The sequence below is a fragment of the Serinus canaria genome, chromosome 5 (assembly GCF_022539315.1).
Source record: "Serinus canaria isolate serCan28SL12 chromosome 5, serCan2020, whole genome shotgun sequence".
Lineage (NCBI taxonomy): Eukaryota > Metazoa > Chordata > Aves > Passeriformes > Fringillidae > Serinus > Serinus canaria.
This window is the reverse complement of record NC_066319.1, coordinates 59,725,469-59,747,857: the sequence shown is the minus strand read 5'-3', so window position 1 is coordinate 59,747,857 and position 22,389 is coordinate 59,725,469. Positions and strand designations below refer to the sequence as shown.

At 46.9% G+C, this 22,389-nt stretch overlaps 1 protein-coding gene across 2 annotated transcripts; it reads right to left on the bottom strand.

Moving 5' to 3' along the window:
* Positions 1-223: 223 nt before the first annotated feature.
* Positions 224-20,481, bottom strand: ERO1A (endoplasmic reticulum oxidoreductase 1 alpha). Of its 2 annotated transcripts, none has more exons than XM_050975694.1 (16): positions 20,315-20,481; positions 12,592-12,711; positions 11,243-11,326; positions 9,830-9,868; positions 8,876-8,952; positions 8,710-8,783; positions 7,937-8,057; positions 7,525-7,562; positions 6,693-6,704; positions 5,549-5,575; positions 5,287-5,379; positions 2,935-3,181; positions 1,963-2,032; positions 1,745-1,831; positions 1,327-1,460; positions 224-593 (listed from the first exon to the last, which is right to left on the bottom strand). In XM_050975694.1, exons 1-16 carry the CDS (start codon positions 20,411-20,413, stop codon positions 533-535), a joined length of 1,383 nt encoding a protein of 460 aa, XP_050831651.1. In that variant the 5' UTR covers positions 20,414-20,481; the 3' UTR covers positions 224-532. The 2 variants fall into 2 exon arrangements, with proteins under 2 accessions (XP_050831651.1, XP_050831652.1); XM_050975695.1 differs by having other exon boundaries at positions 3,130-3,181.
* Positions 20,482-22,389: the final 1,908 nt, after the last annotated feature.

Sequence of the window (22,389 nt, the reverse complement as noted above, 5' to 3'; positions counted from 1 at the left end):
AGAGGTGGGGCTCCTCCAGCATGATCCTCCTTGGGAACATCTTCCCAGCCTCCAGTGGCTGCAAGGAGTACCAGGAACTCCCTGTTCCCTCAAGAAGAAGAGGACTTCACCTTGGGACAGCAGCAGCTCCTGCCATCCCTTTGAAGTTGTTTTTTCATGCAGCAGGAAGTTGGTGTAGGCACCCTGTGAGTGAGGGGCAGGTTGGAATGATGGAGCAGATAAGGAATTTCCCCCAAATTTATTCACTGGCACAGTTCTGGCCTCACCTCCAGCTTCCAAAGGCAAGGCCATGGGTCTTGATCCATCCAAATAGCACAGCAATATTTCAAAGAGTTATTCCAAAAATAAAATTTACATATAGTCCCCATTTTTATACCAAAAAATAGCTTTTTTTTTTCCCCTTGTATAAAATATCTCCTCAGCAGGTTCCAGACAATCATGGGACAGGAGGCCCAGCAAGTGGTTTCCATGGTTTAAGTCAGAGTGGTGCAATGATGGTGTTTGTCCTCAAATCTCTCTTTCTCCACTGAATTCACCTCATGTTTTGCAAGAGATTCCTAAAGTTTTCCAGTTCTTTCACGCTGGTTGAAACCCTGTGTGCAAGGAAAGCAAAAGGGAAATGTTACAGCAGCATTCATGTAGTGAATTATTTAAAATCTGGGAGAAAGGGGCTGTATCCAGCAAAGCTTCAAGCAGCTCTTGGGAAGAGAAGATTTGGAATTCCAGCTTAATTAGGTTGAGGTTACAACCAGGCCCTTCACTATTCCCCTGCCTCTTTTTAAAGCAAACTCTGGGACTCACAGGGGAATAGGATGTTAAGGAACTCATCTTTGGAAAATCCTGTTTGCCAGAAACTCTCAGCCTCTCAACATCACCAAGAGCTCATGTATAAGCAGAGTGTCCTGAAATCCCCTCCTAAAGGCCTCATTATCCTCCTTTTCTGACAAAAACTCCTCATCCAGAGAGGCTGGGCTGAAGGATTCCTGTTAAATGCAATCATGATCTGGGAATAAACTGGGGCAGAGGCTTAAGGACTGCAGCCCTTGCCTGGGACAATGTGCTCCAAGGACAGAGTCACACAGTCCCTTAAAAATGATGAAATTCTTTCTATCTTAGCATAAATGCTTCCTTGAATTCCTTACAGAAATGCAGAGTATAAAAATATTTTAAATCATTCCAACTGTTGTACTCCATAGCAACACCTGATATCAGACTATGACCAGAGCAAGAGTCCCCACCAAAACTGTGGAACTGCCTGAAATTAGAGCTCAAACTGGGTGTAGCACAGCAGCTTATGCAAAACAGACGGGAAAGCCTCAAGCTCACCTTCCAAAGGCATTAAATAAGGCCACAATTTCTTGTCTGGTCAGCTGGAATCCATAGGAAGGGCCACTCTCAGGAATCTTCTCGATGAGGTTCTCTGAGAAGAGGATCTTCAGCGCTGTGCCCAAGCCCTGTGTCTGTGCAGGGATCAGAGAGGATCCTGGAACAGCAGCATTCCAACCTCCCTCCTCCTGGGCCGCATCCCCTGACCAGGGCAAGAGGATTTCCCTCCAGGCAGGCTCTGCACCCCTCCCCTCTCTTGGCTCATCCCAGTTTCCCAGGCTGAGCAAGCTGCCAGCAGCTGCTTCCTGCTGCCTGCACAGGTGAGGAATCAGCAGCCCTGAGCTGTATCCAGGAGCTGGTTGGTATCCAAGGACCAATCCCAGCCCCAGAGCTCCCAGATATTGCTGACAAATCTCACCTGCAGCTTCCCCCACAGCCGACACTTGAAGCAGCCAACACAGTCCATGATCTTGGAAATGTTCTTAAAGTGCAGCCTAAATTCCTCCTGGGGGAAAAGACATTCATGGCTGTGCACTAATTAGGGCTCCTTCCAGGTATTAATCTGAATTAATCCCGGAATTCAGTGGGACTGAGGTAGGAAAAGCCTCCTGCAGTGGGGTCCTTGGCAGAAATTACCTTTAGTTTGGCAGCTTCCTTTTTATTCCCTGCAAAGAAAGAATTTTCATCGAAATGCAGTGGGAAGGACCTGGAAGGGAAAGATGAGAGTTTGATTTCTGCCCTCCTTGGATGTATGGCTGCAGTCAGGGGTGGGCATAAACACAGGTGGGAGCCCCTGGACATCTCCAGAGGTGTTTTAATCTGACATCCACTCCCAGGGAATGGAATGAGATGATTTAAGGTCCCTTCCAACCCAAACCACCCTGGGATTTTATTTTTCTCTTCAATTTTTTATTGATTGTATTCCAATTTGTATTTGATTGTATTTTCCAATTTGAGCTGGCATCTCATCTTGGAGACTTTGCAGAAAAGGGTTTTTAAGCAATTTCAGTGCTGACAGACAGAAGCACAGGAGGGTGATGAGATAAATGAAATATTGATCACTTTAGGAGACACCCATTTCTGTCTGGTTCCAGTATCTTCCATTCCTTTTACTCCAAACTCCATCCAAACTCCATCCAACCTCTGTTACCAAGATCTTTAGGATGTTTTTTTTTGTTGCAAACACAAAGCCAGGCCTGGGATCCCACAGATGAGTCACACAGGTAGCCAATTTTAGGGCTAACACGTAGGCAGTTATTAAATTCAATTCTGCTAAATCCAAAAGGCAGCCAGGGCTATTAAACCATGGGACTAATTAAACTGTGGGACTAATCAGCCAAATTCTGTAATTTGCATACAGATATTATTCATGTGCTCCCAGCAAAATTACACTACTGGTTCCATGTCCCTGCTCAAGGCAAGGGGGCTGGAGTAGCTGACCTTTCAAAAGCTCTTTTCCAACCCAAACCATTCCATGTTTCTGTGATCCTGCTGCACAAATGACTCCAGAAGAAGCCAGAACTGCCCTTCTAGGAGCTTCACATGTCAGGTGAAGCACACCCAGAGATGGTGGCAGAGCCACTGTCCCCAGGCACCGAGTGCAGTTACTTGGCCAGATGGAGAATTTCCAGCAGCAGGTGCTTCATCTCTGCATCCTGGCTCTCATTCCCGGTGTACAGCTGGAACCCAGGGCGCTCAAAGAAGGGCAGCACTTTGGAGAGGGCCCTCAGCTCAATCAGGTACAGAAAATAGAGGTTTTTGAGTCTTCTGGGCCCTTCCCCATTGGTGAGAACTTCATCAAACCTCTGCTGGAACTCCGTGATGTTGGGGCCCCATTTCTTCTCTGACCACGAATCTGAGACAGAAACAGAAACCCCAAAAGGCATCAGAGGTGAAGGTTTGAGGGAGAACCCCCCCCACAAGGTTCTTTTGATGGGGACATCACTAAAAAATTCTGTGTAGAACTGAGAGACAAATGGGACTTTTTTTTTTTTGACCTTTGGGTTGTTGTTTGTTTTTTTCTCTTATCAATTTTATTTTTTCTCTTATCAATAGTTTAGAATGTTGTTTACACACTAAACTTAGTGCACAAAGAGAAAGGTGCTAAAAGGTTACAAGACACAAAGGTTTAATGAATTTTAAAGTTATTTTGTTCAGCTAACTTTCAGAATGCATTTTATTTCTACCTTTCTACTCACAACTAATTATTTGGTTGTTCACCCAATATTTGTGTTGTGGTTCTTTCCAATCAATTACTCTGTGTTATTAATACTGTAGAAAATGGAGTAGATGAAGAACAAGGAGATCAGATAATGCTCAAAATCTTCCAGCTTTTTTTCTATCTACCTCCATACTAAAAATCCAAAACTTTGAGTTTTTCACCCTGTGATAAACTATACTAATATTTATTCATATACTAATTCACTAATATAATATAATATAATATAATATAATATAATATAATATAATATAATATAATATAATATAATATAATATAATATAATATAATATAAGATAATATAATATAATATAATTCATACTAATAACTAATATAATTCATACTAGTACTAATTCACTATACTAATATTTCACACACTTGTAGATTCCAGTTCATCCCAAAGTCTTGGAAGCTTTCTCCATGGATGAAGGTTAAAAGCAGTGTTCTCCTGGGGGTCAGGACATCTCAGGACAGGCAGAGAAATATTCTCTGTGCCCTGGGTTCCAACAGGGTTTAGTTCTGGTTATCTCCTCCCTCCAGGGAAATGGTGAATGGGATTCCAGGCAGGCAGATCCCAAATTTCCAAACCACTGACCCAAAACCACAGAATCATTAAGGTTGGAAAAGATCTCCCCAAGATCAGCCTTTGACTGAGTCCAACCTCTGAGTGTCACATCCAGTCATTCCTTGAACCTCCAGGGATGGTGATTCCACCACTTCCCTGGGGAATTCCCTTCCAATGCCTGACAACCCTTCCAGTGAAGAAATTTTGCCTGAAAATTGTTCAAGTGAGGCAGGATTGTAACTCAGTGGAAACCCCAGCAAACAGAAAACTCCTGCAGACTTTTTTCAGGTAATTCCTGAAACTTCCTAACAAACAGGACAATTCCTGATGATATGGAAAAACAAGAATGGAGGAAACTGGCCTCTGTTTTCCATTTTCAAGCCCACAAAGAATATTTCTGTTGCTCATTTTACCATGTATTTAAGATTATTCTATAAAATACATAGTGGAAGATAGAAAAGTCATCCCAAGCTAATGCTGCAGCCCCAGCTCATCTCTTGCCTCTGATGCTTCCCACATTATCCCATCTCCCAACTCCAACCTGGCCTGACTCACACCCAGGTGAGGTCCAAGTGGGCTGTAGACATTTAAATACAATTATTTAGTTAAATCTAAATGATTTTCCCAAATTCCAACAGAAATCACCTTGATTCTCAAGTCCAGGGTTGAAATTGGGATTTCTCAGACAAGATATTTATGGACCAAAGCATGGGAAGGAAATGGAAATAGAAATGGAATGGAAATAGAAATAGACATGGACATGGAATGGAAATGGACATGGACATGGAAATTGCTGCTGGGAATGGATCAATGGCCTTGGGAAAGCCCAGCCAAGCATTTCCCAGTCCAGGTGAGGTTCTTGCTGAACTGACCACCATAAAACCAGGCTGGGAAGGGACAGCCTCGACCCACAGCTAGAAACTCACTCCAAAATAACCCTGGAGTAAGAACAGAGGGAATATTTGCTGGAAGTGCTGGTACAGAGCCTGGCCCAGCCCCTGTCAGACCTGGAGGCGTGAGGCAGCTGCATCCCTGACCCTGTTACACCAGCTGGCTGCTGGAAGAGCACAAACAGGCCTGAGTCCTGCTGGGACAGGCTCCAAGCAGCATCTGGCAGAGCCATGGAAGTGTCAGTGAGGAGTGAGGCAGGAGGGCTGGGGCAGGAAGCAGGATTTACCTTGCAGGAGGTACCTGGCGCTCAGGTGGATGTTGATGCTGGCATGGAGACCAGAGATGAGCCTGTAGAAAGCTCTTTTCTCCACACAGACCCCTGCAGAGAAAAGGGCAGTTTAAGACACTGGAAGCACCCACTGGATTGTCAATCCTCCTGGCTGTGAGGCAGGAATCCAACCCCACTGAGAGTGGCCACTAATCCCACCCAGCCCTGGCCATTTCCTGTCCATCCCAGCAGGAGCAACCATGCTGAGAGCAAGGATTACCTTTGAGCCACTTGTAAAAGGTGTGCCCTGCAAAGAAAGGGAAACACATCAGTGAGGCTACAGCCCGAGCATGATGCCCTGAATCCACCTCCAGGCTGGCCCCAGAGGACCCTCTGCCCACTCCAGTTTGCAGGAATTAGGAAAGGAGCATTAAAAGAGCATGAAAAGAGTTTTCCTGCCCACCCTTGTGAGTGATGCTTCTCTAACAGGGCATGGCAGCAGCTGAAAACAGCACGTGGGCTTTCCCCAGGGGGCTGGGGGAGCACAACAGCTCAGTGCTGGGAAAAACAAGGATCAGGGATTGCTTTCCTCTTCTGGCCACAGTGGGGAGAGGGATATTTTTATAAAACAAACAAAGCAACCAACCACAAAACCACAGAGTGCAACCGAGCGTGCAGAACGCCACGAGTCAGGGCTTCCCTGTCTGGAGATCAGGATTTGGGGATGGCCTGGGGACAAGGAGATGCTGTGGAGAATGGAGAACTGCTGGGAACAGCCCTTCCCAGGGCCTGAGGGAGCTGGGCACCCCTCTCCTACAGCTCCAGATAATCCCAGTTTGGGATTATGAGTCTGTTCAAAGCTTTCTCAGTAACAAGCACTAAAAAAACCCAGGACAATTCCTGTTCCCAAAGGCTTCTCACACTTGAGTGCCTGCCTTCAGACTGGACTCATGCTGTTAAAAAAATGCTGGTGGACTTTTTAAGCCCTTCACATGAGGGTGGGTGGGACAGGGAGCTCACAGGGATCTCCACTTTGCTGAGCTGGGACAGGACCCAGGGAAGGGCTGGAGCTATGCCAGGGAGGTTTGGGTTGGATATCAGGGAAAGGTTCTTCCCCCAGAGGGTGCTGGCACTGCCCAGGCTCCCCAGGGAATGGGCACAGCCCCAGAGCCCCAGGGGTGTTTGGACACCACTCCCAGAGATCCCAGGGTGGGATTGTTGGGGTGTCTGTGCAGGGCCAGGAGCTGCACTCTGATCCTTGTGATCCCACTCAGGATCTCCTATGATGCCATAACTCCAATTCCTGGTTTGCCTGATGAATAATTCTGCTAACCAGGTGCATGATCTAAGGCAGAGCCTGTGCCAGCAGGATAAGGACACCCCACTTGTTTCTGTTATCAGTAAAAACAAACAGTGCCACTCACCTCCATCATCTCCTGGGGGGAAAAAGCACAAGTGGTGGAGGGAGAGAGAGAAAAAGAGGATAAAAACATTACACACAACCAAAATTAAGCTCCAAAGCACAAGCACTGCTCTGCTGATCTGCTCTGACAAGAGAAGGATCCTCTCCAGGGAGGTCTGGAAGTGTTCTGAACACAGGAAGGCCAAGTGCAGCAGTGAGGACACCGGATGAGAACGGTGCTGAGTAACCTGACCAGTGCAGGAGGGATCAATACTTGCAAAGGAAGTAAAAGCTGATATTTCCAGGGACATTGCACATCTCCTTCAGCAGGAGAAGAGTCACTCCTTCACACCAGGCTCCCAGGAGGGGGATGAACAGCTCCATAATTCAGGGGAAATGAGGAGATGGTGGCAGAGGGTGCTGCTGGAGGCTGATGATGCTCTCTTGCTCCCAGACCCCTTCCCTGCTCTCACTGACACTGCCTGGCCTTGGCTCTGAGCTGCTCTCTGGGAGGCTCCATGGAGGATCCCAGCCAGGTTCTCATTTCCAGCCATCACAGGTGGTTTGGCACTGCCAAGTTCAGACACCAGGGACCCAGGGAGAGCTCAGGGGTCAGCCCTGCTCCCAGCCCCTCCAAAACTCACCTTCCTTCCAGGACTGGAAGATCAGACATTCTTTTTGCACAGTGGATGCTAGAAAAACTCACTTCCAGGTGCCACAAAATTCTACACTTGGTCAAGAGCTACAAGATATTTCTGATCCAGCAGGAGAAGGAGCCCAGGGAACATTTACTGCTCCTGGAGCTGGGGTCAGTTCACTACTAACCCACTTAGTGAGATAAATAAATGACTCACCTCTGCCAGATGCCAAAGGTCTTTTTACATTCTGAGGCCTAGGAAAAAAAATAATTTAAATAAGAGATGTAAATAAGTTACTGTCTCTTGTGTGCACAAACAGAGCAGAGCAGAAGTAGCTACTTCAAACAGCCTGAGGGGATCTAAAATCCTCTTAATTTTGCTCAGGAAAGGAAAGGATAGAGAAAAATGTGGGTTTCTGTGGGGGTTTGGTGGTGCTTTCTCCTTTTTTTTAGAAAAAGCAGGCAGGAAAGCTCAATTCTCTTTTTTTGGGCCAGCCACGTGGCTTGTCCCGGGTGCATCCCACCCTGCACAGGCACTGGAGCAAAGACAGGAGGATGAGGATTCATTCCTGCCCTCTGCACAAACCAGCACCCTCAGGTTTGTGGAAGTGGTCCCCCAAAGCACCTACTTGAAGCAGTTTTCCTCATAAATGCTGTTCCAGATTTTCCAGGCATCCGGGCCCTTGTAGCCAGTGTAACGTTCTGGGTTCAGGAGCAGGTCCACGTACTCAGCATCAGGAGAATGGATGTCTGTGGAGCACAGCTGCCTCAGGGACAACGAATTTCTCAGGGAAAATGACATTTTCCAAGGCTGACCCAGCCACCTCTGCCCCACCTTGCTAAACACAGCAAGGCCCAGAGCAGCAAGGAAGCTTTGTCAGAAATATTTGTGTGTTATTTTCAAAATACTGAGGTCAGGGGGGTGGAAAGGAGCAGAAATGCTGTTTTGATGAAATATTACACTGGAATAGGGGCTGTTCAGCCTGGAGAAGAGGAGGTTGTGTAGAGCCCTCACAGCAACATTCCAGGATCTGTAGAGGCTACAAGGAGTGGGAGAGGAGCTCTCACTCAAGAACTGTAGGGATAGGACACAGGGAATGGCTTCCCACTGACAGAGGGCAGGGATGTATGGGATATTGGGAAGGAATTCCTGGCTGGGAGGGTGGGCAGGCCCTGGCACAGGGTGCCCAGAGCAGCTGTGGCTGTCCCTGGATCCCTGGCAGTGCCCAAGGCCAGGCTGGACAGGGCACGCTGGAATAGCGGAAGGTGTCCCTGCCATGGCAGGGGATGGAATAAGATGGGCTTTAAGGTTCCAACCCAAACCATTCCATGATTTAAAGTTCTGCAGAAGTGCATCAATCCCATGCAAGCCTTGGCAGCCCTGCCAGGTGCCCACCCATACCATCAGCCTCACAGAAGCTGTCCGAGGAGTCGTCATGCTGTGCCCACTGCAGCACTGCCTGCCGCGTTTCCTTGCTGCAAAAAAACGTGGGGAAAAGCTCTCAGAGAGGGCTCTGATCCCAGCTTTCCTTCAGGACAAGGAAGGATTATGGCAAAAGAAGTCAAACCTCAAAGAATCATCAACAGCTCCGAGCCTCTTGGCTTCTTCACACTCCTCAGCGAGGCTGTTGGCTTCTTCCGAATACTGGGTTGGAAAGCAAAGGGGTGGGGAGGGATGAGGATTAAAAAGGAAATTTTCTCCTGTTTTAATTTAGCCTTCAATGCACTATTAACACAGGTTAAGCCCCAGGAAGCCTTTCATGATTCAGCCCCACTGTGTTTGCAGAGATGTCTGCAGACACCCAAAGGTTTGTGCAATGCTGAGGAGTCTGGCAGAGCCTCGGGCAGCCCCTGGCACTGCCCTGGGAGCTTTGTGTGCCTGGTGACTCCTGCTCCTGGAGAGATGGGAACACCTGGCTCCAGCACAGCCACCTCAGAGCTCTGGGCTCTCCAAGCACTTGAAGAGAGTAAAAATTCAAGTCTAAAGAACGTCCTGACATTTATTGAGCCATGCTCAAAGCCTGGGGGCAGATCTGGGTTCCTCAGGACAGAAAAGACTTTGAGGGGCTGGAGAGGGTCCAGGAAAGGGAATGGAGCTGGGGAAGGGGCTGGAGCACCAGGAGTGGCTCAGCCTGGAGCAAAGGAGGCTCAGGAGGGACCTTGTGGCTCTGCACAGCTCCTGCCAGGAGGGGACAGTGGGGGGGGTCAGGCTGTGCTCCAGGGAACAGGGACAGGAGGAGAGGGAACGGCCTCAGGCTGGGCCAGGGCAGGTTTAGGTTGAATATTAAGGAAAATTTCTTCCTGAAAAGGGTTGGCAGGCATTAGAAGGAGCTGCCCAGGGTGGTGGGGGAGCTCCCATCCCTGGAAGTGATCAAAACCCCCAGTTTGTGGTGTGTGTCACTGGTGCAGTGACAGCTGGACTCGATGATCTTCCAGGTCTTTTCCAACCTTGTCACTTCCGTGGCACAAAACTGGACCACAAAATAAACCCCCCTCATCCTTTTGTGCTCAGCCACACCCACCTTGTAACTTCCAGCTCTGATTCCATCAGGGACTTCATCCTGAAAGACAAAACAAAGTAAGTGCCACCTGTGGGGCTGGTGAGACCTCTGGGAAAGGTTTGGGGTGTCACCACAGCTGCCAGAGGTGACAAGGTGACCACAACACTCAGCCCAGCTTGCAACACACCCAACTCCTCACTCCTGCCCAGACCAAGGAGAAGAAACATTCCTAGTGGCTCATTTTGATTTTTTTTTTATCAGGTTCTGCTTTGCTTATCCCAGCAGGAATTCGGGGAAGCCAGGCCTGGCATCACCTTCCTGGCAGGAGCCCAGGCGCCTCCTGATATTTTTTCATCTGTCATCCCCTGACACATGGCATTCCAAACTTCCCTATGACCATTCCATCATGGAATGTCAGCCCCACACAACCAGCCCCAAAATTCTCCTCAATTTCCATTTTCTCGAGGAGGAGGAAGGCAATAGAACCATTTCTACAGGAGCAAATACTGTGATGGTAAAATGAAAAATTAAGCAATAAGAGTTATTTTTATTGATTTCAGGATGAAATGGACCCAAATCAAAATAATTAAGAACAGCAGGGACAGTCAGTTCTTAAAATAAGAGGAACTTTCAGCTAAAACTTAGGTAATTTTAACAGAACTCTGTCACATTACTCATAATCACTACCAAAAATAGATATTTTTTAAGGAAGAAAAAGTATTTAAACAACATTTAGGGTTATTTTGAGGTGTAAAATAAAAAAAAAAAAAATCATCATTCCATTTTAGAACCCAAGAGTGAGGGAGTGAGACAGTCTGTGCTGGCTGTCAACACCAAAACATGAAATGTCCCCAAAGGGGCCACCAGCCACCAAGCTGTGACTCCCTCACCTTCTCAGCCCTTTCTTCTGGGCAGACATCTGCAGTCTGTGCTTTCTTACAGCTGAGGGAACAAAACCCTTTTGTCCAGGATACAGGGACAAGAGAGCCCTTGGAAATGGGGTTTTTAATCAAAGAGCCATTTCTCCTCCAACAGGGCTGGAAAGCTCTGAGGCAAATTCATCAGCCAAAACGAAATCACAGTGCAGCTCATGGGCAACAAATTCTGTCAATTAACACAAAAACTATAATGGATTTGCCCTAAAAACTACTAACTAATGGAAAAAGAAATTAAAAGGACCAGGAGAAGGTTTTGGCTGTTTGCAGAGGGTCAGCTGTTAAAATCCCAGCCTGCCTTGAAACTTTAATTAGTATTATTACAGAATTTAGGGTTTTGGCCTTTCTTATGGCCACCAGGGTTGCTGCACCCATGAAAGATCCATCAGAGCCCCAGTTTTGCTAAAATAACAAGATTCAATCACTTGTCTGCTGTCGCCTCTTGCTCTGCAAAAGTTAAATTAAAAAATATATGTAAAAGAATGGATTTGGTACTTACAGAGGGGCAGGGCTGTACAGCACAGTCTCTCATCCCACAGTGACTGTTGTCCTCCCAAAAGGGACAAGGTTTCTGTAGGTTTACCTGCAAATATCACATCACCCATCAATAACACATCTCCCCCTTGCAGCCAAGCCAACCTTCCACTCCCCAGCTTTCCAAGAGAAATCCAAGTTCTGCACTTGTTGGTTCCACACCAGCAACTCCCTGGTGACCCAGACTGATAACATCACTCACAACCTTGTTATCAGCACAGCTTTAAATCCTTTTAATCCTTGCTTGGGTCTTTCTGCTGGGGCTTTCCCACCCAGACATTTCTATAATTCCAAAATGTTCTGAGGGCTGGAGCTCCCTCTGCTCTGGAGCCAGGCTGGGAGAGCTGAGGATGCTCATCTGGAGAGGAGAAGGCTCCAGGGAGAGCTCAGAGCCCCTGGCAGGGCCTGAAGGGGCTCCAGGAGAGCTGGAGAGGGACTGGGGACAAGGGATGGAGGGACAGGACCCAGGGAATGGCTCCCACTGCCAGAGGGCAGGGATGGATGGAGATTGGGAATTGGGAATTCTTTTCTATGAGGGGCTGGCAGAGGCTTCCCAGAGAAGCTGTGGCTGCCCCTGGATCCCTGGAAGAGTCCAAGGCCAGGCTGGACAGGGCTTGGAGCACCTGGGACAGTGGGAGGTGTCCCTGCCATGGCAGAGGGTGGAACTGGACGAAACCATTCTGGAATTCCAGGATTCCACACTTCACTCAGACCAGTCTCAGTATTTCTGTTACAAATCCCAACCCTGGAAAGAGAAAGGACATGAGCTTCTTTAACAAAAACCAAATTTCTCTTCCATGAGTTGGTACTGAGCACCATTCTTCCAAAATAATTAATATTTAACAAGATTTGGTGGGTTTGGAAGAGAGGGGCATAAAGGGAATGTGACTGAATGGGAGCAGAATCCACCTCATGGAATCCAATCCATGGAATGTCTGGCAGCAACAGCCATCAATGAACCTGAGGGTCTGGAACTAATGCAGGTTTTCCATGTGAAATCCTCTCATTATGAATCACTGGTCAGCAGCATCTTTAAATCACAGCTCACCAAAGGAAGTTCTCTCATTAAAGTGTTGTTTAAGAGGGAAAAATGGGTGAGAAAATATCTTTGAAATCCTCTTAAAAGCACATTGCATCTTACTGAGATTCTCCTCATAACAGAAGGCTCCAACTGACTGACTGCACCCTTAAAAGATCAGGGTTAAAATGCAGGTGTCTGATTTAAAAAAGAGCAGCAAAAAGTTCACAGGAGATTTAAAAGGAAAAAAAGACAGCAGCACACAAATAAATACAATTCTTGCAAGGAAAAATGACCTTGTAGTATCTAAAATAGTCACTTTGCAGGAGTTCATTCAGTCTAGGAAAAAGTTTGTAGTTGTTGAAGGCATCGATGGTTTCTACATCACAGGTGCAGTCATCTAAATAACCAGTAACCTGGGGGAGAAAAAAACAATAAAATCAAAATCAACAACATCAAAATCAAAACAAGAAATCAAATATAACAACAAACTATAAGCAACTAAATATATAACAACTATAAACAACTCAGCCAGGACTTTTTAACACTGCAGACAATAAAATAATTCATCATTTTCTTTCCTTTTCCCAGCAAGCCAAGTTAAGTGTAAGCAGAAGGGACATGGCTGCTATGAGCACGGGCTGCCAGCTCAGGCCCCTCCTGGATGAGCCTCAGGAAGCCACTCCTGGAGCACAACACAGAGCTGAGAGCTGCAGCCTGCATGTGGGACCAGTTGGGCAACAATGCCATAATGCCATCCCCAAAGAAAGTCCTTGTGGTTCGTCAGCTTTGGTTTGGTTTGGTTTGGTTTGGGTTGGGTTGGGTTGAGTTTGGTTTGGTTTGGTTTGGTTGGTTTGGTTTGGTTTGGTTTGGTTTGGTTTGGTTTGGTTTGGTTTGGTTGGGTTTGGGTTGCTTTGGTTTGGTTTGGTTTGGTTGGATTGGTTTGGGTTGGGTTGGGTTTCGGTTTGGTTTGGTTTGGTTGGGTTTGGGTTGCTTTGGTTTGGTCTGGTCTGGTCTGGTCTGGTCGGGTCGGGTCGGGTCGGGTTGGTTTGGTTTGGTTTGGGTTGGTTTGGTTTGGTTTGGTTTGGTTTGGTTTGGTTTGGTTTGGTTTGGTTTGGTTTGGTTTGGTTTGGTGAGAAGCAGAGCAGTGTGAGCAGAGGGATGGAGCAGCTCAGCTGCCAGGAAAGGCTGGGAGAGCTGGGATTGCTCACCTGGGGAGGAGAAGGCTCCAGGCTGAGCCAACTGCAGCCCCCCCGTGCCTGAGGGAGCTGGCAGGAAAGATGGGGAGAGGGGATTTAATGGGATGGAGGGACAGGACACAGGGAAAGGCTTCATCTGGGATGGATGGGATCTTGGGAAGGAATTCCTGGCTGGGAGGGTGGCAGGCCCTGGCACAGGGTGCCCAGAGCAGCTGTGGCTGTCCCTGGACCCCTGGCAGTGCCCAAGGCCAGGTTGGACAGGACTTGGAGTAGTCTGGGATAGTGGAAGGTGTCCCTGCCATGGCAGGGGTGGAACTGGATGGGATTTAAGGTCCCTTCCAACCCAGAGCATTGCATGATTCTGTGATTAAGTGCAGCAGTGCCTCTGCTGGCCTCAGAGAGCCATTTGGCACGAAAACATCTGTTCTACATCTGATGGAACCTTCTTGCATCATCCTGAACAACTCAACAGGCTTTGTGCAAGTCCTGAAGAAAAAAAAAACAACAAAGAAAGAAGTAGTTCAAATTCAGCTGTGGTTTCCTGACACATCCTTTACTGGCAGATGACAAAGTTGCCCAACACAGAAGTAGTTTTGCTTCCCCCACAGCCCCAGTGAGTCCTTGGGGAAATCAGAGAATCCTGGAATCATTCAGGCTGGAAAAGATCACAGAGTTCAACCATTCCCCCAGCACTGACCCAAGTGCCACATCCACAGAGGTTTCAAATCCCTCCAGGGATGGGAACTCCCCCACTGCCCTGGGCAGCTGGGCCAGGGCTGGACAAACCTTTCCATGAAGGAATTTTCCCCAATATCCAATTTAAACCTCCTCTGTTACAACCTGAGGCCGTTCCCTCTGCTCCTGTCCCTGTTCCCTGGAGCACAGCCCACCCCCCCCACTGTCCCCTCCTGGCAGGAGCTGGGCAGAGCCACAAGGTCCCCCTGAGCCTCCTTTGCTCCAGGCTGAGCCCCTTCCCAGCCCCCTCAGCTGCTCCTCATAATTCAGCCAGAGCTACACAACAACCTAAACAAAATTATATTTACCACCATGGAAATGGAGCTGAGAGGAGGATGGCAGAAATGGAGCACAAAGTCACATGAAATGGGGAGGTGGGGGAAAAAATAGCCAGAATTCCCTACCCCACTGGAACAACCCTGTTTTGTTGAGGCAGCATGATTTGGAGGCTCACTGATATTTTCAGTGTTTACACTGCAGCTCAGTGTGTCACCCTCACACATTTACTGAATTCTGTCCTGCATTTTGCACAGTAATGAAGATTAACAGTGATTTAAGATTTCCACTAACCTGAATCACCCTTGTAAAAACAAACAGCAGCAATTTGCTAATCCAGTTACCCAATTTAAAGCTGTTGCAAATTTATATATACATTTAAAAAAAAACACACCAAAACAACAAACCACAGCAAGCCACCAACCAACCACATTTTTATTTCTTGAAATCTTGGCATCCTTCAAGGCAGGAAGCTTAAAGGTTGGGTTTAAAAGTGACATTAAAAAGATTTGGGGATAGTCTTCAGCTGCTCTCTTGACAAAGATGTCACTCCAAAGGAATGACATCCCTGTAAAAGTGGGAGCACTGGAGCTCCCACCAACCCCCCTCTGGCAGCACCATTTGGGCCAGGGCTGGTTTTGTTATGTCTGGTGACCAATTCAAGCCAGAACCAATCTCATCCTGAATATAATCCAGAGATGCAAAACTAACATCACTTTTTTTCTTGTCAAGCCAAGAGAGATGGCTCTTGGCTTGACAAGAGAGTAGCTCACGTGGACCTAATTTTATTTGGTTTGCATACCCTGCAGGGCAATTCAATAATTCAGTTTGCAGGCTGAACACTGCATGGAACTGCACACAAGCCAGATTCTTGACTGAAATTACATGAAAGTTATACACTGAAAGATCTGAGCTTGGGGCTTCAGCTGCAATCTTGTAACCCCACTTTGTCTTCTTCTAGTAGTAAGAAAAGATGTCAGAAAACAGGACAACAGTGTAACAGGAGCTGGAAATAAATGCATTAATGGATAATGTCACTGTACTACTTTTTCCACCAGGAGCTGCTGTCTGTGCTTTACCCCACCAGGGAAGCACTGCAGATGATCCCAAAATCCTTAGGACTGGATGGGGGTTGTGCTTTGGAGCTCCCCAAAGTTTATTGGTGGGATCAGCCTCAGGGTCACCCTGAACACACCTGTGGGGGCAAGGGGCAAAGGGAAAGGTGCTGGGAAAACTCCACATCTGCTCAATCTTTCTTCCTCCAAGGATTTCAGCCAGAATGGGTAAAAATGGACAATTTCCCCAGGCTGTGTGAGCCCAACCTACAGCCAGAGGAGCACAGAAGAGAAGCAGCACCAAGAACATCCAGAGCTGAGGCTCCTCAGAGCCCTGCTGAAAGCCCCAGTGATGCCCCAGCAAACAGCTTGAAGCTGAGCCACTTCAAGACTCAGGGAAGTGGCACTGCCAGACCATTTGGCAGGATTTGTCTTCATTTCAGAGGTTCCCTCTTGCTCCATGACCCCCCCAGAACCCACTTTTCAGCCCCCACTTGGTTTGGGACTCCACCTCCTGCTGCCAGAGCAGCTGAGCTCTGTGTCAAACGTGCCCTCCTGTGGGTGGTACATTAAAACACTTCCTCCCACCCCACAAACAAAATATTTACCTACATCCTCAGCCTGTGCCAAGGAGAGCAGCTGTTTGAGACAAACCAGGGATGGACCAGTCCCCAACATGTGCCACGAGCCTGCTGGCACTGTGAATCACCCAGCTGAGGGGTTTTGCTCCACCTGCCCTGGGTGTGAGAAGCTGGCAGGAGGCTGAGGAGCTGGGCTGGGTTGGGCTGGGCTGTCCCACTGGGACAGAGCAGCAGGAGTGGCTCTGGGGGCTGAGTAAGCTCCAGGGTGATGTGCCACAAGCCCAGAATCCAACCTGCACCTCATGTGCTGGGAACACCAACAGCAGGGACTGTGCAATCCCTGGGCTTGGCCTCTGCTTCAGCCTCCTTCCCCCCTCCAGGCTGCTCTTCCCACCTCTTTCTGCTGCCCTGAGTGTCACAGGAACATCCCCTGAGCAGCAGATTTTGGGATTTCTTCTCACTGTGTCCCACACCACAGCCAGGAGGCAGGAAAGAAGAACTTTTCCCTGCATCTCCCACTACAGCCACAACAGGGCACAGGGAAGGGAATGCCACAGAGGCTGAGGGGTTGGGTTTAGCCTGTACCAACTTCCCTGGCACTGCCTGCTCCTCTGGACAAGTCCCATGTTGATGGTGAGCAGATGCCTTCCCTGCTCCCTCACCTGGCACAAAGGAGTTGGACTTCCATGATCCTTGTGGGTCCCTTCCAGATTCTATGAAATTATTTCCCTTTTATCCTTGCCAGTGCACTTGGAGCAAGTTGCTGGCAGCCAGCTGAGGACAGTCACTCCTGCACCTGCCCTGGAAGCATTATCTGCCACTCCAGGTGCTTTGTCCCCATCTTCTGCCCAGAAAACAAGGACTAGGTTTTCCAGAACTCATACAGAAGTGAATCTCACATGGGAGCATCAGGATGGGGTCAAACAAGGGCCTGAAGGGCTGTCACAACATCCCAGAATGGTTTGGGTTGGAAGAAAGCCTAAAGACCATTTAGTTCCAACCCCTGCCATGGCAGGAACACCTTCCCCTATCCCAGGCTGATCCAAGCCCTGTCCAACCTGGCCTTGGACACTTCTAGGGATCCAGGAGCAGCCACAGCTGCTCTGGGAAAACTGAGCCAGGGCCTCAACAACTCTCACATCAGGAATTCCCAATTCCCAATATCCCATCTAACGCTGCCCTATGGCAGTGGGAAGCCATTCCCTGTGTCCTGTCCCTCCACCCCTTGTGAATCCTCTCTCTCCATCTTTCCTGTCATCTCCCTTCAGGTACAGGAAGGTCACAACTAGGCCACCCTGAAGTCTTCTCTCTTCCAAGCTGAACAGCCCCAACTCTCCCAAGCCTTTCCTCCCAGGAGAGCTGCTCTGATCATCTTGGTGGCCTCCTCTGGACTCAAACAGCTCCATGTCCCTCCTGTCTGCAAGGACCACAGAGCAGGACACTATTCCAGGAGGGATCTCAGCAGAGCAGAGGGGCAGAATGTACCCCCAAAGATCTTCTCTCCACCTGGAAACTCCTCCTGAAGAGAGAAGAGTTCCTCTTTCCCAGAGAAATGGGAGCTGTGCTAGGAATGAATCGCTGCCCCGGAGGCTGCCGAGTGAACACCAATGCCACAGGAACACAGGACAGCCTGAAAACCTGCCCAGGTCCCAGGGAGGAAACTCTCCATGGCCAGACTCACCCCTAATGACAGCATCCTGCCCACAGAAACATTCCCAAAGGCAACCAGACAGGAAGCCTTCACAAAATCCCCTCTGCCAAACACCTGCAGCACATCCTTAATGCAGCTGCATCAGCCTGTAAACAGCAAATGAACAATAATTACCAGGAATATACAGAAGACATCCATGGCTGACTAAAGCTGTGATGCAAACAGGAATATCTCGAGGGAAGGATGAGCTGCCTGTAAAATTTGAGGGGATTTTGATATTGGAATGTTAATCAGAGCTTGGGAAGCAGAAAGCAGTATTTGAAACACCAGTGTTTGTAGCAACAGATGGATGTTTCTAATAAAAGTTTCAGGGGAGCTTGGTCTCTAAGGAAATGAGGTAAAATCACAGTGACAAAAAGCAGGTGAGGCACTGCCCTGGGTGCAGGCAGACAGGAGTGCAACACCCATTCCAGAATCACAGCCTGCTGAAGTCAGCACTTGGAATATTGCTGGAGCAGCACTCCCAAAAGTGGCCCTTGTCACCTGTCCCAGCACAGGCTGGCAGACAAGTCAGAGCTCTTCCAGTCACCCACACTGAGGCTTCTTCATCTCATGAGACAGCAGGAGATGGTTCACAGGAGGAACAAGAGCTGTACCAGCCCTTCAAGGAGCTAAACAAAGGAGGGCAAACCACATCATTGAAGGCTGGCCTTATATTTTCTTTGGTGGCAAATAAAAACCACCAGACCAAGGGGATCAGCAGATTATTTTTAACCAAGAGATGAGGCAGCCCTCAGGTGTGATTTAAAGGGTTTGGTGGTTAGAAAGGCTGAGAAATGCTGCCCTACATGATACCTTTTCCTAAAGGCAATAAAAAATCCTCCCCTAAACATTTGTAGGGAAAACCAGGCTGCTTCACAGAATAAAAAGTGCATTGCAACAACCCAGCAGTGCACAAAGCACCACACCAGCTCCTCCAGCCCAAGGAAAAGAGCCTGGCAGCCACTGCCATGCCAGAATGCCACTTCAGTTAGTGGTTACAGCTCCTTATCCCATTCCACACTCCTGACTCAACATTCAAACCTCCCTGCTTACAGGAAACTTCAAGAAAAAGCCCTGCAGAGATCCAGAATCTAAATGCACATTTTTCAATTCTTTATCAGCAGAGTTTTTATCTACCATTTCCCCAGGAAGCTGAAAGTGTCAAGAACCACCCCAGAAGGCAAAGCCAAAGCCAAGAGTGGAATTCCATTTGTTCTCTTTCTCCATTCTCAATTCCTGACCCAAATTTAAGGACTAGAAATTTAATACAGCAAGAGCAGCCTTTATAAAAGCTTCCTGTTTTTAAAGGCAAAAGACATTGTGACATCTTCACTCCTTGATCTTGCAAATGTGCTTATCACAGGAATTATTCAAGTTGCAAGGGACCTCAAATACCATTTTATGTCACCCCCTGCCATGGGCAGGGACACCTTCCACTGTCCCAGGCTGCTCCAGGCCCCATCCAGCCTGGCCTTGGGCACTTCCAGGGATCCAGGGGCAGCCACTTTGCATGTGCAAAGAGGTGTCAGAAGGAATGCAAAGTGATCTCTTCCTTAAATCCAGGCTTAGTACCCAGTTCTCCCATTTCTGTACCTCAACAGAAGCTGCACTGAGTGCACAGTGACACCCCTGGCACACAACAAGAGGAATTAACCCTGGAGGAGTTTTAGGGAGCAGAGCAGCCCAGCTCCCACCTGGGCATGGCAGGGCAGGGTGGCTGGAGCTGCAGCCATGCTCTCTCCTGGACAGCAGAGCTGGGAGATCAGCAAGGCAGGAGAGGGGATGAAGCAGCTGCCAGGGACAGCAATGGTATCCCTGAAACATCCCAGGAGAGGCACCTGGGTAGCTGGGGAAGAAATGCTCAACGACTTGGAGCACTCCCCTCTACTGATGGGAACAGGGAGAGCATACAGCTAAGGTGGCATGGAAGAGAACCACAAAACCCTGGAATAGTTTGGGTTAGAAAGGACTTTAAAGCTCATCCAGTCCCACCCCCTGCCCTGGCAGGGACAACTTCCACTGTCCCAAGCTGCTCCAAGCCCTGTCTAACCTGGCCTTGGACACTTCCAGGGATCCAGCGGCAGCCACAGCTTCTCTGGACACCCTGTGCCAGAGCCTCCTCACCCTCTCAGGGAAGAATTCCTTCCCAATCTCCCATCCATCCATGTCCTCTGGCAGTGGGAGCCATTCCCTGTGTCCTGTCTCTCCATCCCTTGCTCCCAGGCCCTTTCCAGCACTCCTGGAGCTCCTTCAGGCCCCGCAAGAGGATCTGAGCTCTCCTTGGAGCCTCCTCCATGTGAGCACCCCCAGCTCTTCCAGCCTGTCCATCCAGGAAAGCTCCCGCAGCCTTGGGAGCATCTCCGAGCCTTCCTCCTCACTCTCCCCAGCAGTTCCCCTGCCTCCCCACGCCGGGCACCCCAGAGCTGCCCACCGAACCCCCTCCGAGCCCAGCCTCCACCCCGCTGCCTCCCGGTGCCCACCTGGCAGAAGCAGCTCGGCTCGGCGCCGCGGGGCAGCGCCAGCAGCCCCAGGAGGACGAGCCGTGCCGGCAGCCCCGGCAGGACGATCCACGCCGCCATCTCCGTGCGCGCTCGGGCCCGGAGCTCGGCGGGGCCGCCCCGCTCGCACCGCCCCGCCCGGGGCGCGGCCCCGGCGGCGACGCGCGGAGCGGCACGGAGCGAGCGGGCACGGCCCGGCCCGCCGGGGGCACCTGCGGGACACGGTGCGCTCCTCGGCCTTTGTGTTCGCTGAGGTTAACAGCCGTAATAGGTTCATAAGGTTCATAACAGTAACGATCCAGCTTGTCGGATTCGGCTTTTTTTTTTTTTTTGGACTCAGAGGCGATTTAAAAAGTTTTATTCTATTTTCAGTTTCGTTTGAAGGGTGAGATAATGCAGATGTTATAATTCATGCCATTACAATCAGAAGCTAATTATTCTTAATTGTACTATAATATACATATTATATTATATATATATATATATTATATATATTATATTATATTATATTATATTATATTATATGATATTATATTATATTATATTATATATTATATATATTATATTATATTATGCATATATTATATTATTATATTAGATTTGCATATAATATTATATAATATAGTATAATATAATATAATATAATATAATATAATATAATATAATATATACGTTATACTATACAGGTAATAATACTATTATATTATATTGTATTACATTCTATTTATTATATAATATATACATAAGTGCATTAATATATGTATATATAATGCATATATTATATTACATTAGTAATATATTATATAGAACATAATATACGTAATATATTATATATAACATAATATATGTTATATATTATGTATAATAAACATGTATTATTCTATGTATATATATGTACATACTATGTTGTATTCTATTCTATTTTATTTATTACTATATAATAAATTATAATATTATAGAATATAATATATACATTATATATACAGGTAATAATACTATATATTATATTATATTATATTATATTATATTATATTATATTATATATAGCATTTTATATATTTACAGGTAATAATACTATTATATTGTATTGCATTCTATTTATGATATTATATAATATATACATTATATATTTACAGGTAATAATACCATTACATTATATTATATTATATTATATTATATTATATTATATTATATTATATTATATTATATTATATTATATTATATTACATATTTCTTAATTACACTCTATAATACACTAGAAGCATTTCTTGGCCTATAAGTTTTGGCCACACCATACTGTAAATATTTTAAAGCTAATAATTTAAAATTACTTTTTGTGGGGCTTAATACATTGTATCTTTCATAGTTCTATTTTTCTAAAGTATTTAATTTTTTTTTATAAGGCTGTCCTTTAAAACTTATTTCTATTTTTCTCATAACAATATCTTTCCTATTCCATACCATTTCTAAATTAATATTTCTTACCTTAAAATTCATATACAAATACATACTATATAAAAACCTTCAATCAGGTTTAAAAATTCTCTACGAATCTATTTCTTAGATGCTAAAAGGACAATATTCCAGTGCTGGGGTGCTCCTGGCCAACAGCCAAAGCACACTCCGGTGTGTACAGCCAGTGTTACCTTTATCCTGTTACCTTGCTGAGGTACATGCATATTCATGTGTCTCATGCATTATTCAAACACTCTTTCAGACTTTCTGAGGTTTTAGGAACTCCTTTGTTTGACTACTTCACACTCTGGCTTATCTGGGTGACATCCTGGATGTCAGGTCAATGTGTTTTATTTCCTGTGTCTCCATCCTTCTGTTTCACATCCTCTGATAAGGATTTAGTGTTAAATTAAATTAAATTTAGCATGGTATTCCCTAACTGCTCTGGTTTGTGTCACTGTTATCACCTGGACAGGTTGGTCAGTGGATGGCCTTACCCTGGTTTTAGTTACACAAAAGCTTTTTCCACATATAGAACAATGCATTAATCACACCATTATTTCCATAAGTGATACACAGATATTATATTCATTATACCACTA